This window comes from Gymnoscopelus microlampas, assembly GCF_963454915.1.
Source record: "Gymnoscopelus microlampas genome assembly, chromosome: 3".
NCBI classification, from domain to species: Eukaryota; Metazoa; Chordata; class Actinopteri; order Myctophiformes; family Myctophidae; genus Gymnoscopelus; species Gymnoscopelus microlampas.
The window spans coordinates 29,625,823-29,643,856 of record NC_139940.1 but is presented as its reverse complement, the minus strand read 5'-3'; the positions used below and the strand labels follow the sequence as shown (position 1 = coordinate 29,643,856).

At 41.3% G+C, this 18,034-nt stretch overlaps 1 protein-coding gene across 2 annotated transcripts in view; it reads right to left on the bottom strand.

Moving 5' to 3' along the window:
- col14a1a (collagen, type XIV, alpha 1a) overlaps positions 1-18,034 on the bottom strand; it is a 187,695-nt gene that overhangs the window by 50,005 nt on the left and 119,656 nt on the right. For both annotated transcript variants that reach the window (XM_084049635.1, XM_084049636.1), the window contains exons 28-36: positions 17,435-17,578; positions 17,137-17,301; positions 16,368-16,406; positions 15,977-16,115; positions 14,123-14,265; positions 13,070-13,179; positions 7,114-7,272; positions 3,408-3,485; positions 2,249-2,335 (exon numbers count right to left, since the gene is read on the bottom strand). In XM_084049635.1, the coding sequence (XP_083905761.1) occupies positions 2,249-2,335; positions 3,408-3,485; positions 7,114-7,272; positions 13,070-13,179; positions 14,123-14,265; positions 15,977-16,115; positions 16,368-16,406; positions 17,137-17,301; positions 17,435-17,578 (1,064 nt within the window). The remainder of the gene's footprint in view (positions 1-2,248; positions 2,336-3,407; positions 3,486-7,113; positions 7,273-13,069; positions 13,180-14,122; positions 14,266-15,976; positions 16,116-16,367; positions 16,407-17,136; positions 17,302-17,434; positions 17,579-18,034) is intronic.

Below are 18,034 nucleotides of genomic sequence, written 5' to 3'. Positions count from 1 at the left end.
ATGTTACAAAACAATAGTTTACCCGAGCACAGCTTGCATCCAAGGAACGTGAAAAATAGTGTAGCATTTAGTGTAGACCCCTGTCTCTGGGTCAGCACTGAACTGTCTGTTTCAATACAGTTAAAATAGTAAGGCAGCACCCTTGAAACATTTAATAACATCCAAAGCATGTCATTCTGTCACAGAGTTCAAATGTATTTTTGCATGATGCATGGTGGTCCTTTGCAATCTGTTCTGCAGCTTACATATCAATTTGACTGCATCTGCAGGTACACTTGTTGCAGAGAGGATTCTGGGAGTTTTAAACCTTCAGTTGACCCTACTAGCCCCAGGGTTTAACAGTGTCCAGGCCGAACACATATGCTAGTCATCAAACCATCTGGGATACTACATCCTCTTCCTGTGTTTGCTTTAATAGGTCCCTCCAGGGACAGAGAGGGTGGCCAGGTAGTTCCTATATGGCCACAGGGGATAGGATTGACGGTGGCAGGAAGGGTGTGGGGGGAGGTTGAGCAGTAACCAATAAGTAGCAGAGAAAGGCCTTATTTAGACTTGGTTGCACGGCGGTGTCGCACATCGGAAATAGCCAATCTACAAGCTAACAACTCGCTGCAGCGTGATACATTGTGAGCTTGTAGATCGGCTATTTTCGGTGTGACTCTGGCCCGCTAACTAAGTATAAATCTGACAAAAGAGAACAAGGAGGAGAGAGGAACATTAGGACAGAGAGGAAGAGGAAAAAGAGATATTGAAGGAAAATGACGATGAGTGTGGGAAAAAAAGCAACTAGGAGGAGGGGATATTCAGATGTGATAACATCTAACTAACCCCAAAGGAGGAATCCATCTTTCCTCATGTGTCCAGGTGCCTTTTCTATAAGCGCCACGCAGAGAAATAAATAACACAAAGGAAAGGAGAAATCGGAAATGTGATTCAAAGAGCAAAAGTTACACATTTTAAGCAAGCCACGGTTCAACTCCCCAGTGCATAATTTGTTCAAATTTCCAGGCCAGTGGCGTTGATATCATTTTAGTTTTTCTTAGCTTCCCCAAAGGGATGCGTTATCCTTCCCACACACACACACATACACACACAAATGGATGCATACTCAGAACGGTGGCAGCTGGACAGCATGGTAGCTGTGGTTATCATATCTACATTAAGCCATTCATCAACATCCATCTGTTATAGTTATAATGTCATCCAAACCCCATTCACTGCCTGAGCCAGAGACCTTCTGGGGGCAGACAGAGATTATCTACAGAAGACAGAAAGATCCACATCTCTGCTCTTTGAAAAGATGTAAGGAAAATAAAACAGACACAAGAAAAGAGAAGGGGAAAAAACGACAGAGAGGCAGACAATGGCATAAAAGAGACGTAAAAGGAGAGAGACTGTGAGAGGAGCTGTGTCCATATGCTTCAGGCATGCAGGAGTTAGAGATAAATGGGAAAATGTAGGAAAAAGAGGAGGAAAGAGGGAATAACAGAAAAGAGGATGTCTGACACTGTACTTGCAGGCAGGTATGGCGAGACGAGAAGGGGAAGAGAGCCAAAAGACAATGACAAAATCACACAGAGAGAGGAACACTAGTTGTCTGCACTGCAGAACTCTGGTGCCGGGATGAAAAGAGAGATTTTGAGAGTAAGAGACAGATAAATATCAGAAAGGGGCAAAGAGGTTAAAGCTTGTGGTCTACGGACGTGTAAGTGGATCTGGCCAGCCAGACAGAGAGGAGAAGAGGGAATTGTAATCGGCTGTGATAAATGGAATCTCCACATAATTACTTTTTCAAACACACCACTGTTGATCCACACTCCTGGACCTCAGTACCCCAGGAGCAGAGAGAGAGACAGTGAGAGATGGTGAGAGAGAGAGGAGAGAGGGAGGGGGGGGGGGGGGGGGGTATAGGAAAAGACTTCATAACAAGGAGCAGTACAGGAGAGAGGAAGAATAGACAAAGGTGACTAGACTTAAATGAGCTCATTTATTTGCTCTCATTTTTTAGCCCATATCAGGTTTTATTCTACCTGCTGCTGCGTGAGAAGAATGCAAGCACCTCTCTGTCTCCAGGAGAAGGATACAGCCTGATTTATACTTTGTCATACGATGCAGCGTGCCGAAAATAGCCAATCTTCCAACTCAGAACACGTCGCATCGACACCGAATGACATAGATAAAGTGTGTTTCTACTGCTGGTCCAGGAGAGGAATCAATGAATGAATGACATAGATAATGGTGTTCTTACAGGGGGTCCAGAGGGTCCTGGTGGTCCTTTGCTGTCCTGGGAACAGGTACAGGCATGAGGCATGGGAGGGCATTCCTCTTCAACTCTCTATAAAAGCAGACACACATGTACAACAAAGTGACAAAATGTGAAACTTATGTTCCGATCGCTGGCACATCTATGGGTGTGGAAACACAGTTAGCTCATAAAGACATAAAGTTATCACTTTCTATGTTCCTTGATTCATATATAATATGACAAAACACTTTTAAAGACATAAAGATAGGCAAATAAATGAGCCCTCTAGTAAAGCCATTAATGGTATTGGCTTTCATGCTTTTATATGCATGCTCATTTGAGAGGACGCGTACATCACCGTACCATAACTGTGCACAAATCTAAATGTGAAATGCAGCCCTGACTCTGTTGGCCAAGACTGTTGGTGGGGAGAGAGAGAGAGAGAGAGAGAGAGAGAGAGAGAGGGTGGGTGCTAAAATGTTATATTCCCCACCAACTCACATCTCCGCCAGTACCACCAACAGCTTCCTGTTACCAACTCTTCCCACCTCGAGCTCGCACAGAGAGCTCCAACGTTTGTGAACAACTCTCAACTTGAATTAATTAAAGCACAAAGGTTTGCCACAGGAGAGTTTAATCCAAAACGTCATCTGTTCTCATCTGCTGCAGGTGTCCAAAATGTGTGTATGCTATTCTGAAGACAGAAAAACTCAAAACCATGGCCCCAATCATTGTTAACGGCTGAATGCGAGAGGGGATTGCTTCACGTGATAACCTATTCTGTCCACCATAGCATGCCAACTCGGATGGTGGGCTTGTCGAGTCGACGTGCGAGGCCATCAGCTGTTAGGTGAGGGCATTCACTCATCCTTGCTGTCAGCGCACCTGCCCTGTTCTCAAAGCTCAAGTGAAGTCACACATTTGTTGTAAAACAAACATACGCAGGACATTGAGTGAACCAAAACAAGCACTCCCTGAATAGCTTCAGAATAGCATACACACATCCAAAATGCGCAAATGTATGTATTACTAAAATAGCCAAATGCAATGCCAATATTAATTTTGTATATCTAATATTCACAATATTAATGTATTGTTGGCATTCTGACATATTAGAAACATTTAGTTCTTAAAGATACGACTTGAAGATTCCATTTCTTACCAGTGCTGGAAGTTCACAACACTTGTCTCTACTGGACCACGATGTGCTGCAGATGATGTCAAACATCTGGAGCTGGAACTGAACACACACACACACACACACACACACACACACACACACAGACAGACAGACAGACAGACAGACAGACAGACAGACACAGACGCACGCACACACCCGCGCGCGCGCACACACTCACACACACACACACACACACACACACACACACACACACACACACACACACACACACACACACACACACACACACACACACACACACACACACACACACACACACACACACACACATGCACACATCAGTATACCCCTCAGACATGTATTCAGCCACAAATAGGCATACATGTACAGTCAGATGCACACACTTAAACCCGCAAAGAACTAAAGCAGACTAAACATTGGAATTGAAAAAGCATTGGAACTGCCATGGTATTTTGTAATGTTAAGATAAGATGTGTGTTTCTGTGTTGATAAGAAGCAAGGATAGAGACAGTCTGGCTGCTAAACAGCACAAATGAGCAGCAGAAATGTGCTGGAAGATAGTCAGAGAAAGTCTGGCTGTTAGCAAACTAAACAATAACAATTTACAGGAGTATAATTTAACTGAGAGTGTACATATTGTATGTAACTAAATTGACTTGTAAGGGTTCATTGGGTTACATGTGTACATTCTCTGAGTTACACATAAAAAAAATAACACTTGAGGATTTTATGGTGTAGTGTTTCTTTAACTATCGTTAGCACTGATTTATTTCTCAAATTTGGGCACTTGAGGTTTAGGGTTTAAGTGGGATGTGTTATTGAAGAAGAAAAATGGTCCTTGCTGACACAGGACTTAAACTGACTGGAAAGCCCATTTCCACTCATTTACATTTCTAGCCATCCAGAAATACAGACACATTCAATAGCTATAAACCTAAACTCAGTATCTATCCTACATTGAACATGTTATCATTGTCAAGTACATGGCTTAAATATATGGAAATCCACCACTGAGACACTGACTGACAGTGAATCTGGCTGTTTCATTTTGGGTATTAAATAAATAGACCTCAACTACTGCACTGTACTGTACTGTACAGTAGAGAAACATGATTCCATACACCTGTAAGAGGTTCTACAATGGCCGGTGGAAAACTGGGTGATAATTATTTCTGTGCCTCCCTGTTGCCGTTTCAGTGAAATAATAATCCTTTTGTTTAGGAAAGGTGGTTTCAGAGTTAAATGAACACTGTATTTTGCTGATGTGCATACTGAATGTCAGCCCCTGAAAGGCCACAGGCCAATAACGCATTAGAAGCTAATCCCAGGGTTTTCAATGCTCTCCATTGAAAATGTCTAACTGTGGTTTTTCACCTCATTTAATTCATTTACAGGACCCTGTAATGCACCCATTACAGAGTTTCTAAACTGTGCACGCACACTCCCTGGATGCCAGAGCAGAACCTCTGCCTCAAATGTTTCAGATCGGTCTGTTATAGCGCCATCAGGAGGCCGATTTTTGCACCAAAAAAACTGAGATTACTCCTGCAGATTTTGTCCAAACCTCACGCAAATGTGATGTCATGTGATCAACATGGATCTGTTCGATTTTTCATAATGCAACCTGATTGGCTAAGATTGACATGTAAAGTTTGCAGGAGTGGCTTGATTTGAACAAAATGCCTCAAATCATAAACGCAGCGTCCGATTGCCGTGAAACTTTGCACACACATTCCCTCTAGGCCAAGGAAGACAGAACACCCTTTTCACAGGCAGATTTTTGCCAAACAATTCTTTTGATATTACTCCTACAGATTTTGTCCACAAATCGGTACACATTATCTCTATTATATAGTCATGTGATCAAGACGCATCTGTCCAATTTTTCATATTCCATCCTGATTGGCGCATTTCAAATATTGCTGGCCCACAAAAACCTACCTGACCTGGCGGAAACCTGGGCTCCGAGGATCACTTTTTCTGTTACAAATTTTGCCAATTTATTCCAGCCTCAGGACGCAGGCTCATTAAAACAAAGTGGTATTCATGTGGGGATGCAAAAGATGAAGACCTGCTGTGACCCATTTTCAGTATTGACCTGTTGCTTAAGAAACTAGTGGGGTTAATTGAAGTCTTCCGTGACAATCCATAAAAATACCAATTTTATTTTGTTCTATCAATTCATCATGATATGAATGTCTATGAATGCCATTCACATCCAGTCACCTTGCTATGTCAACACAGGCATGCCACTTATTATAAACACTTCAATCAAGGTTCAATGTACTGTAACTGTGCTTCCTGCATACTGTTCTGTGTCTTCATTAAATAAGACTCAAGCTGAACTTCTTATTTTGTTCAGCAAAACATTCACAAAACTAGAAAAAGTGCTCCTTGAGGCACAGGTCTCCGCCAGGTCAGCTCCGTCTTGATCGCTTGACTAAAGAGGTAATATGTACCGATTTGCGTGATGTTTGCACAATATTTGTAGGAGTAATACTGTATAAAAATAAATATATTGCGAAAATCTGCCTCCTGGTGGCGCTATAATAGGTCAATGTTGAAAGGGTGGCATTTGTTCCTCAACGTAGTGCAAATGTGTGTGCAAAGTTTCAGTGCAATCGGACACTGCATTCGTGATTTGCGTCATTTTGTTCAAAACAGGCCACTCCTGCTAACTTTAGATGTCAATCTAGCCAATCAGGATGAAATATGAAAAATCAAACAGATCCGTCTTGATCACATGACTATAGAGATCATGTGTACCCATTTGCGTGAAATTTTGATAAAATCTGAAGGAGTAATATCCAAAAATATGTTTTACATAAGTCGGCCTCCTGGTGGCGCTATAAAAGGCAGATGTGAAAAAATGCAGGGCAAAGGGTTTTCCTTGGCCTCTAGAAAGTGTGCATACAAAGTTTTACACAGATCGGTGTAGTTATAGGTAAAACACGAATAGGCCTGTTATAGCGCCACCATGAGACTGATTTGAAAATTTTCAAGTGGCATTTGTTCCTCGGCCTAGTGGGTATGTGGCGTGCGTGCACAATTTCAGGCATTTAGTTCAAAACGGAGCACACCTGCAAACTTTGGAAGCCAATCTTAACCAATCAGGATCGAATATGAAAAATCGGAAAGAGCCGTTTAGTTTAATGACTATAGAGATACTGTGTACCGATTTGCGTGATGTTTGGACGAAATCTGTAGGAGCACTGTCAAAAGATGTGTTTTGCAAAAAATCGGCCTCCTGGTGGCGCTATAACAGGCCCATGTGAAAAATTTGGGGCAGAGGTTCTGCTCTGGCATCCAGGGAGTGTGTGTGCACAGTTTCGCTGCCATCAAGCCAACGGCGCCGGAGATTAGTTGTCCACAGATAGAAGGAGGGACGGACGCACACACACGGACGGACGGACAGACATGGTGCAAAACATAGCCTCGGCCATGCCTTACGGCCTGGCCCAGACAATACTAGATCAAACATGAGAGCAGGTAAATTATTGAAGAATCCTGATAAAATATCATAAGGAAGTTCAGCACACATTGTAAATAAACATGTCAGAGCTGTTTCAAAATTCAGTTTTACAGTGTTGCTGATAGCACAACTTTAACAGTACCGTGCAATGCACTTTGCGTGCTTTTGTTCAAAGGCAACTGAATTGAGAGTACTACAGTATACAGTGATACACATGTGAGAATTCATACTGACTGGAGCAGAGTTGTCCCGTCGGCCTCTGGACCTGACCAGCCGTCCCAGGATCTCCACTCCGTCTATGGTGATGTTACCAGCTGCACTGATGGCTTTCTCTCCAACCACAGCGCAATCTAACACCACCTTAGCTGATGTCTTACTGATGGCTACATGGAGCTGTATGGAAGAGATGACATGTGGGTATTAGATCATATTAAAAGTTTCTCTCAAATCCCAGGCAACCCGGAAAGGGCAAAGCTTTTTTCTGAGGAAGGGTTAACCCCTTTCTGGGCGATATGTCAAATAAAGCCAATCGTAATTCAAGGTTCAAGTTAAATTATATCATTGTCACCTACAATTACAATATCCGTATAAATAAATATATAATTGTAGGTGACAATGATATAATTGAACCTTGAACCTTGAATTACCATTGGCTTTATTTGACATACTGTATACAGTATATAATATATAATAGCAGTGGTGGTAAATTGAAAAATGCAGTATAACACACTGAATACTGATGTTGAAAACCTGCACCTACAGACCAACATGTACCCTTAGAATAGATGATATACAATCAAATACAGCAAGTGGCTTTCCTCTTTCCTCATCCTTGCCTCTACAACTGGTATATGTACCATACATGGGTGTAGAGTTCCCTTTGTTTAGCCCTGGAAACTAGTCCCTTGAATAACTCATTTTGCTTCCTACCAAAATTGTGATCATGCCTCCTCAAAGCAAATTTTTGCCAGCCCCATCAACCATGAAATTCAAATAGTCTCGTGGTAAACAAACAAATACAAGCGGAAAATGAGACATTCTTGGAGCTGGATCAAGACCTTGGAACTAGGACAAGCTAGACTATTATGATCAGCTTGTTTCACTATTATTCTCTTTCTTCTCTCTTTCACACACACACACACACACACACACACACACACACACACACACACACACACACACACACACACACACACACCACACACACACACACACACACACACACACACACACACACACACACACACACACACACGTGTGTGTGAAGCTAGTGCGGAGTTCATATTTGAGTGTCAGAGCTCATTTCTCTGTGGCTGTCTGTACAGCTGCTCTATATTGGCTTTCTGTTCTCATAGTTCTAGGTTCTTTATCCATGTGAAAAAAAGACGATGAAAATTCATTTAGCACTTATGGTTAAGGTTAATGTCACTTGGTTAGAGCGTGTGGGCACGGCAAGGCAATGTTCTGAGTAATACAGACAAGTGACGAGTGTGCTTTTGTGATGATGTTATGGCCGTTGTTATGGTACTGTAGATGTAAAACAAATTGTACCGGATAATGTGATTTGGAGGAAATGAGGCTGTCACTTTTGAAGAATCTACTTTGCTGCTCTTACAGTAAGAATGACTGCATGTGCACATGCATACTGTACATGTTAGCATACATATATAAGCGTAAATACATAAACGTGTGCTCATTTATGTATGTGCATGTACATACTGTACGCATTTGAATAGATGTCAAATATCTTTGCATGAATTTGCTCGAATGCATGTCAGTGTTTGTGTATTCTATTTATGTGGTCATTTTCCTGTTATTTGTTGACTAATGTAGAATTCAAGCCATTTACGCTGATCTCAATCTTGTAAGTTGCTCTACTAAATGCCTAAAATGTAAATTGTAAATTGTCCATTTCATTTGTGAGTAGCTAGGCATATAAGCATAATTATTTGATAAAGTGCACTTTAAGGATAACGGGTAATTTAAATTATTATACTAATACAGATTTTGCTTTTCTATTTTTTTTAGATTACTAGGGTGAAACCCCTAGCAAAGGGAAAAGAAGCTCATTATGGAAAAAACGAAACAAAAAAAAGGTTAAAGTACAGTATAAGGGGAATAAGCATCATGGTGTTTTGCACCCTGTGCTGTTTCTGACGGGTCAGATGGCTGACTGTGATTTCTCTAATACCACTGCCAGCACAAGATTAATTAGCCTATTTGTCTCTCTCTCTCTATCACACACGCATGCACGCACGCACACGCACGCACGCACGCACGCACGCACGCACGCACGCACGCACGCACGCACACACAACACACACACACACACGCACACACAGAACACACAGAACACACTCACAAGCACACGAACACACACACGGGTGTGTTTTCTAATACTAGTGCTGTCACATATATCAACAGTATCAGTAATATAAAGTGCCTCATTTGTTTGTTTGTTTGCTTCTTTCTGTCAGGGGTGGTTCACTTTTTCTTTCCGACTCATTGTTTCTCTTATCTTTTTTTACAACCAGTGAAAAATGTCATTTTCTTATGCACATTTTCATTCTGCGCTACATTATCTCATTGTTGCTGCAACATATTATTTTGTAGCAGCCTTGCACATTGAAATAACAAAGAAAGTGTACTTTGATGGATACTGTAATTTAATTCATTGACTGAGCTAACCTACAGTATGCTGTAATCTCATCTATACAGCAGCATAAGAATATATATTATAGAATTTCACATTAGTGGGAACACTGGACTTACTAAGTGCCCTCAATTGAGTTTTAGAAATAGTGACAGTTCATCATAAATAGGACCGCAGCCAGATTTATTACTCAAGGTAGTAGATCTTAATAATGGATCTTCTATTTTTGGTGCACAACACCAGAGCAAACTAAATCACCATTAACTCAAGTAAAGTGAAAATGGAGTGTTTCTATTGTTTTGGGATGACACTAAAGGCTGAAAGTTTGTGCGCATGTGCGTGCGCCTAACCTCCTTTTCTGTCCACTCCATTCAGCCATATTGGACTTGTCAGATCCAGGGTTGTGCGTTTACACAGGCTAAATTACACTCAGCTGTTAATCGTATAAGCAAAGCTCAGAGGAAAAGTTAGCTCCTTCAGCTTCAGCTCATATTTCTGATTACATAATTCTGATTAGCCAAAGTCTCGTCTACTACACAAACCCTGCATAAGGATGACTATCTTTTATTGGGAATGGTGCCTTCTGTTTTGTATAACATAAACTGAAATTGTAGACACATCAAGGTTGGTGGAATTGCCAAAGCTTCATTAGCAACTTGGACAAAGTTACTTGTACTAAAACAGCAGTTTGATTTCTTGCCAACACAGTCATAGCAACAATAATACATTCCTCATTGTTATCTTATCTCTGGCTCTGAGTCAACTTGGAAACACAACATTTTAATTATAATTATTTGTCAGTCCATTTATGGTTAATCTATAGGATTTCAGACAGCTGCCCTGAAAGTTTCAACATTTGTGAACATCCAATTTGTAACAGTTGCCCTGGGAAATGATAAACAATCAGAGAAACAAACTGCTACTGTGGCTATGCAAACGAACACGAATTACTGTACCATTTTTTCATCCATTACTAGCTAGTAAAACATTAAAAAACAAAAACACTTTTTGGTTTGCTTTGAGCCTTCAATTTATAATTTGCAATGTACATTGTAATACATGCCCGGACACCATCCATTGAAGGATGTGTATTGTTTCTTTCAAAATTGGTCTGAAAGAAACATCTATCAGGAGACCACAAGGGCAGGTAAATGTAATTTTCCCATGGAAAGGAGGTGTCATTCACTACCGCCGTTCTTAATTTTCTTCTCCTTTGTACAAGTACAGTACAAGTACACTTGTACAAGTGTTTGTATTTGTTGATGATTTTTATTCCCCAGGGCTTTTTTGTTTTTTGTGTTCCTTTTAGCCTTAATGTCTTACTGTACCTGTACCTCGTGCTGTTTCATTTCTGACTAATAAAGTATTCAATCAATCAATCAATGTCATGAAAGAAACTCTCATGTTTCACAATCTTTGGACAGCAAGAAAGCTTGGGGCAATTGTGTGGTATCATCAGTATGTAGTCATTCACTAATGTACAGTGTACAATTTTCATTTGGGAGAAGGTTATTCTTGTTCACTAATATGAACTGATTTGTCTCAAAAGAAAAATGAAATAAAATAATCATTAAAATAAAATAATACAATTAAAATTGCCACCCTTAAAATTGTCTTTTTTTTTTTGGTATATGAATTACATATGCATGAATTAACTATATTATTTTAATTTCTCATTCAAATATTATTTAGATATAATATTAAAATATCATATTATTCAAATCACAGGTCAATGTATCCTGTCAACTACTGCATCAAGAGCAATCAATATAGAATGAATAATAAGATGTCTCTACTCCCCAAATTTCTGTTTTCAGAGCTACTGTCTACATTTGGATTATACATCAAGACTGTCATCTTTAAGTGACCATATTCTGACACCTCATTTACAAGCCTGATAGCAAACCCCCCTAGTATCACCTTATCTGTCAGAAAACACTGGCTCATCTTTTCCTTCGAACAATGAATACATTTCTCCCATTCTGGCTCTTGGTTTTCCTCAATGACATCCTTTGCTTTGTTTCTGCTTTACTTTGTCTATTTAATCGCATTATTGTGCACATTGAAACAATGCAAACTGAATGAAAGGTTAAACATTTTCTGAACCTAGAATTGTTGCAGTACTGTTCATGATGAGGCCAACATGAACTTGTATCTGAGGACATTATAGTGGATGAGGATAGAACTACTTGGCACTTTCTCTGACTGATCAAAGTTGAACATTATGTGAACTGTTTCCTCTCTCTGTATCCTGTCTATCTCCTTAAGCTCTCTCTCCCTTTTTCATGGTGATTCCCCCAGCTTTCCTCTGTCACTCTTCCGATCTCTCTTTCCTTGCCATCTCTGTTCATTTCTCGGTGAGTCTCTCCTTTCTTTGCCTTTGGTCTTTGAGGCCTTCTCCATCTTATGATCTGTCAGTGTGTGCGTGTGTGTGTGTGTGTGTGTGTGTGTGTGTGTGTGTGTGTGTGTGTGTGTGTGTGTGTGTGTGTGTGTGTGTGTGTGTGTGTGTGTGTGTGTGTGTGTGTGTGTGTGTGCGTGCGTGCGCTATGTGCGTATGGGCCTGTGATTCATTGAGTAGCGACAGCTCCTGCTGTATATTCCTGCACTCTCTCAATGTGTCTTCATGTGCTTCTTGTTTTCACATTGTGACCAACAGAGAGAGAAACAGAAAAGGAAAAAGTCTGATGTACGGCTACTCAATGGCATTTTGACTGAGAGAGAGAGAGAGAGAGAGAGAGAGAGAGAGAGAGAGAGAGAGAGAGAGAGAGAGAGAGAGAGAGAGAGAGAGAGAGAGAGAGAGACTAGATGGCTAGACTTACTTATCTGTTCAATGTTTTTGCTGATTTTATTTGATTTGAAAGAAGTCCCAAAGGAGTCTATTAGACAGTTACTCTGAGAAATATATAAAAAAGTCATAAAACATGTCTTGCTTTTTGTCAGGGAGCTGGCAGTATGAACATTGGTTTTGTTTGTTAACTAACTTGCAATGAATGGTTTAAAACACAAACTTTATGAAAGATGTTTCGGCATGGCATCTGCCGAATGATACAATGAATGGTATAGAAGATGATGGGATAACATACATTTTATGATTCTTTTTTTACTGCACAGCTTTGTGCATGCAGTCTATGCTCTATTTCACATGGTGTTCTAAGGGACTTAGGTGGCTCAGGAAGTAGAGCGTCGGCTGGATATTGAAAGGTTTACCGGTTTGATCCCGGCTTCTCCCGTCACCGTGTCCTTGAGCAAGACACTGAAACCCTAATTGCTCCCCTGGCTCTGTTCAATAGCTGCCCACTGCTTCTAATGGGTTAAATGCTGAGGACAAATTCCAGGTTTGTGCAAATGTACTTGGCCAATGAGACCTTCACCTTTGCTCAACAAAAATGAAGTTCTTTGACGTATAAATGTCTCTTTCAGTTTAAAATACGTAATATTTGTCATAAGACATTGGTGAAAGAGTTGTATGACACAATATAAATTAAGCCTTTGAGTGGATAGAGTCTCGATGTCATTGGTTAAGTGTCAGAGACCAACCTTGTGGAAGCTGCCATGAAAGATCTTGTTGATCTCAGATCCTTCAAAGGTGACTGTCTGGAAGTCTCCTTTATAGTCATAGTTGAAGAAGGTCAGGGTCTTCCCAGAGTCTGAGGGGTGGGAATTGAAGGACATAAATATTAGCAGCTGTAGTTAGACCCCACTGAAATTTGGTAAGGGAGAAAAAATTGGAACAAAACCTGATTTTAAAAATCATTCTACTATACCTAGACACATCATCAACACACCCAAACCATTTATTATTAATGATAATGAACTGTCAGCATGTAGCAGATTCATTTTCCGGCAATGATTTGGTTTCTACCCAAAAAATTGCTCCAGGCTGACTGAATCTACCATTAATGTTCAGCTGAAGGGAAATACTGTACAGTATGTACATGAGCATGTTCACAGCAGGGAACCAGCCAGCTGAAATCTTGTCATATTGTATACAGCAGGGATTCTCAATGTGGGCTCCGAGGACCCCCAAGGGTCCTTGAGGTGGTTCCAGGGGGTCCCCAGCGAAATTACGTAATAAAAGCATAAAAATCAGATTAACCACTTTAAAGGCCCACTTGCAGGTTAAACCCTAGTGTTCAATGATGTGTAGTTTACATCTGTGGTATCTAATTTCATTATTTATTTAAATTCCGCTCAGAAAGGGTTAAAAATGTCCACGCACGAATAACATGTATGGAGCCTATCAAAAAGCTTATCCAACGATATCAGTGCCGTGACGTCACTGCAGGTTACTTTTCCTATATACTTTTCCCTACGTACTGTAAATCGGCTATTTGAAAATAGTTAATTTAAAGGCTCACAACGCGTTGCAGTGTGATGCGTTGCAACGCGCTGTGTGCTTGTAGATCTGCTATTTTCAACAAATCTTGAAAAAAAATGTGCAATCATTTTGCACTAATCCTTGTATGGGGTCTGTTGCACAAAATATTTTTGGATGGGGGTCCACGGCCAAATTATAATTTCCTTGACATGAACAAGTTTGAGAAACCATGGTATACAGTAAAGCAATAAAAACAAAACATGAAAACTCACTGTCCAGGATCAGTCCCACCAATGGCTCATTGTCCTTATTGAGAATTTCCCACAACGCAAAGGGCTCCTGTGGGGTCTCAGGAAGTAGGCGGAGCATTATGGAGATGGTGTAGTCTGACGGCAAGCCTTCTGGGTGGAGGTATCTGGTACACACACACACGCACGTGCACACACACACACACACACACACACACACACACACACACACACACACACACACACACACACACACACACACACACACACACACACACACACAGATATTCAGCTCATCTGCATCTTAAAGTCAGCACGTTCTCAAAAGTCCCTTGTAAACTCATAATGAAATGACCTTAGCACATTTAATCTCTGTCAATACCTTACTCTAAGCCCATTTAGCATAGTCTTAAATAAAACAGATGCCATAACAGCTCCTAAAAGTCTCCTCTGCTGTTATCTGAACTACATAAGATCCATATGAATCAAACAGACATATGATACTTATAGGTTCCGTATGGGGAAAACAGACATGATCCCTACTGGTCCGAGCTAGTGTTTAGGATAATATGTGCATAGCTCAGCTCAACCTGGACACATTAAATAATTAAGAAAGGCAATCACCCGCTACCATACTATTTGCAAATTTTATGCACCCCTCACTATAAGCACAGATTGCTTAATGAGTATATAAAAATAAAATAAATACTATTGTCTCTGTCTAAGGAGTCTTCCTTAATATTTTATGCAGCGAACAAGTGTTCTTCTGACAGTTTTCCTGGACCGCATGAAGAAAGAATATATTCCAAACAAACTGGAGGATTTCCTTTAGTTTTTCTATTATAATTGCAACTGAACATGCTCCATTTAGCAGCAGCTTTTCTGTCAATTTGACTTCAATTTCAAAGTCAATTTGCTCCATTTGCAGTATTAATTTGCTGTTAAAAAAGGCAGGAATTAGTGAAGCCTGGATTTCATCAATCACGATGATCTATTTTCCGATAAACATACATTACATTAAATAGTTTAATGCGGTAACATTTTAATGATTTTGTGAAAAGGGGCCTGATCACAATTAACCTAAACCAAATCATAATTTCCTACATCTACTGCTAGGCGGCCATTATATTGAATTTAAATATTAAGATGAATGTTTGACCAATTAGCCTGCATGCCAGACACTGAGACTTGGTTGACTTGTTCAATGTTATCCTGACAGAGAGAAAATATCTATCAACACAGACAAGAAGCTCAAAATACTACAGTACCTAGGGATCAATGTTCAAAGCTGTTACTGTTTGTATATGCGGGAGCTGCAGAACCCATAGCACAGCCCAGGTGTTACGTGTGGGACTCGAAACCTGGTTCATTTGTAAGATAAATACCAAAGCTATTTACTGTACTATCAAAACAAAAGGAAATCTCACGAAAGAGAAAGCAATTTTCATTGGCAGACATGTTGAACAGTTTGAGGACCCATAGCGTATGACTGGCTGGCTGGTGATTCAAAGTGTGCAGCTGCATCCTGCAGACCACTAAGACTTACCACTCCCCATTTAGAAGTCTCTGGATAATCTCTTTGTAAGGAAACATGGGTGGATAAACACTAAACTGGGCTATAAATAATACGTGGAAAGTGTTTTGTGTGTAGGATGAGACAGTGTGGGCTCATTTATTGGTCCTGTATTGGCCGTAGCTTTGTCCAGAATGAGATGATAGTTGAAACCCTAGGTACATCAACTCAGTGGATAGTTAACTAATTGACTAACCTGTTCATTCATTAACAACTGTTTCCCATTTTAACACAATATGTGGATTATGACAGGATTAGGCCATCCGACTGAGTAACTAACTAAGCTAAGTAACCAAACAACCTACTTGGTGGGCTGAGACACCAGGGCATCTCGGTGCAGCCTGTAACAAGGGAAGCTGTTGAAGGAACCCGGCTCCAGGGAAACTCCAGGCACGGTGCTATACTCCTTCTCCACCAGGCCAAACATCTCCATCATACGGAAACCTGAAAGGAGACATATCATCATCATCATCATCATCATCATCATCATCATCATCATCATCATCATCATCATCATCATCATCATCATCGTTGTCATCATCATCCTTTCTGCTATCATCACCGTCATTGTTACTATGAATAGTATCCTCATTGACTGTAATAATCATCACTGTTGCTAGTGTCACCATCATTCATCTATTCTTCCTTTCTCATCGTTACATGCTTCAGATTGTGTGCGTGATTCAAGTGTCTCACCTGCCATGGTGTTTCCACTCATCAGAACAGATGGACAAGCTGGAAGACAGGGATGTTTCTGTAAGTCATATTATATATACAGTATGTGCATATTATTTTAACAGCCCAGCATACACTCACCAGAGTAGAATTGGGTACCATTGGTTCCCAAGCCATCCAGCCCATAGGTCAGGAGTCTATGTCCTGTTTCTGCAGCATGTACGAGTCGTACATCCCCCGGCCATGATGTACAAGTACACCCCCTGGATATGTCGCAGGGACTTACCCCCCATCCAACTCTTGACGCTCAGTGCCAAGCAGGGTGCATTGGGTGCCATTTTTATAGTCTTTGGTATGATTCGGCCCGGGATTGAACTCCGACCTCCTAATCTCAGGGCGGACACTCTGACCACAAGGCCATTGAGCTGGTGGTACTCACCAGAGTACACATTCTCAAATATCAAGAAAATCACACCTTTGCTCCTGGACTCTCTCTCTCTCTCTCTCTCTCTCTCTCTCTCTCTCTCTCTCTCTCTCTCTCAGACACACACGCGGGCACACACACACACATACACACACACACACACACACACACACACACACACACACACACACACACACACACACACACACCAACACAGTCAGCACACTTGCACTCGTACTGTACTCTCTCAACTTGCAGAACATTTGGTAGTTCAGTCTGACTGCTTGTCTATGTGCGACACTCTCTTTCTGTTCTCTCTCTCTCGTTCTCCTGTTGTTTCATTTCATTCTCTCATCTGTTACTCACTAGCAGTAGCAGCCTCACAGACGAAGGTGATGAGTTGCTCCTCAATTTTCTTCACAGCATCCAGATCGTCAACAAAGAAGACATGTCTGTCACTGGGCTTACTGGCAATGTTCACCAGCTCCCCATAATCGGCATCAGCAAAGCCAATGGCAAAGATGATATAACCTGGGAATGAAGTCAAACACCAAGAATCACTATACCGTTAAGCCAAGGAATATAATGAAACTCATGGTTAACCACATGAACCCTACAGTCTGGTGCAGTATACTGTATATATGTATCATTCCTTGGAACCTACCCTCCATCTGCATCTCCTTGGACACCTTGTTGACATCGTCTTGGGAACGGCCATCAGTCAGGACGACTAGGACCCTGGGAACGCCCCTCCTTGCCCCTCCTTCTGTTGTGAAGATGGACTCCTTCACGTGTTTAATGGCCCGACCTGATGAAACAGAAGGATAATTCACTCCTCTAGTCCTGGAACCTCGTACAAAACAGGTACTGAAATACCTGCACGCACCCACCCACCCACCCACCCACCCCCACACACACACACACACACACACACACACACACACACACACACACACACACACACACACACACACACACACACACACACACACACACACACACACACACACACACACACACACACGTGTCTCGGCTGAAGTACAGAACTTGGCACTATGTGGTCTCGGACAACAACCTGGCGGATGATATAACCAGGGGAAAGATACTAGCCGGAGCTGGAACCGCAGAGCAGAACAGACTGGTACTAAGTAGGGACTAAGGGCCGCCCTTTCGTCAAGCGGCATCAGACCAGTGGCCAGAGACTAAACCGACAACACACCTTGCCAGTGGAAACCTCAGGAAGCCAACCCTATACAACCTCACC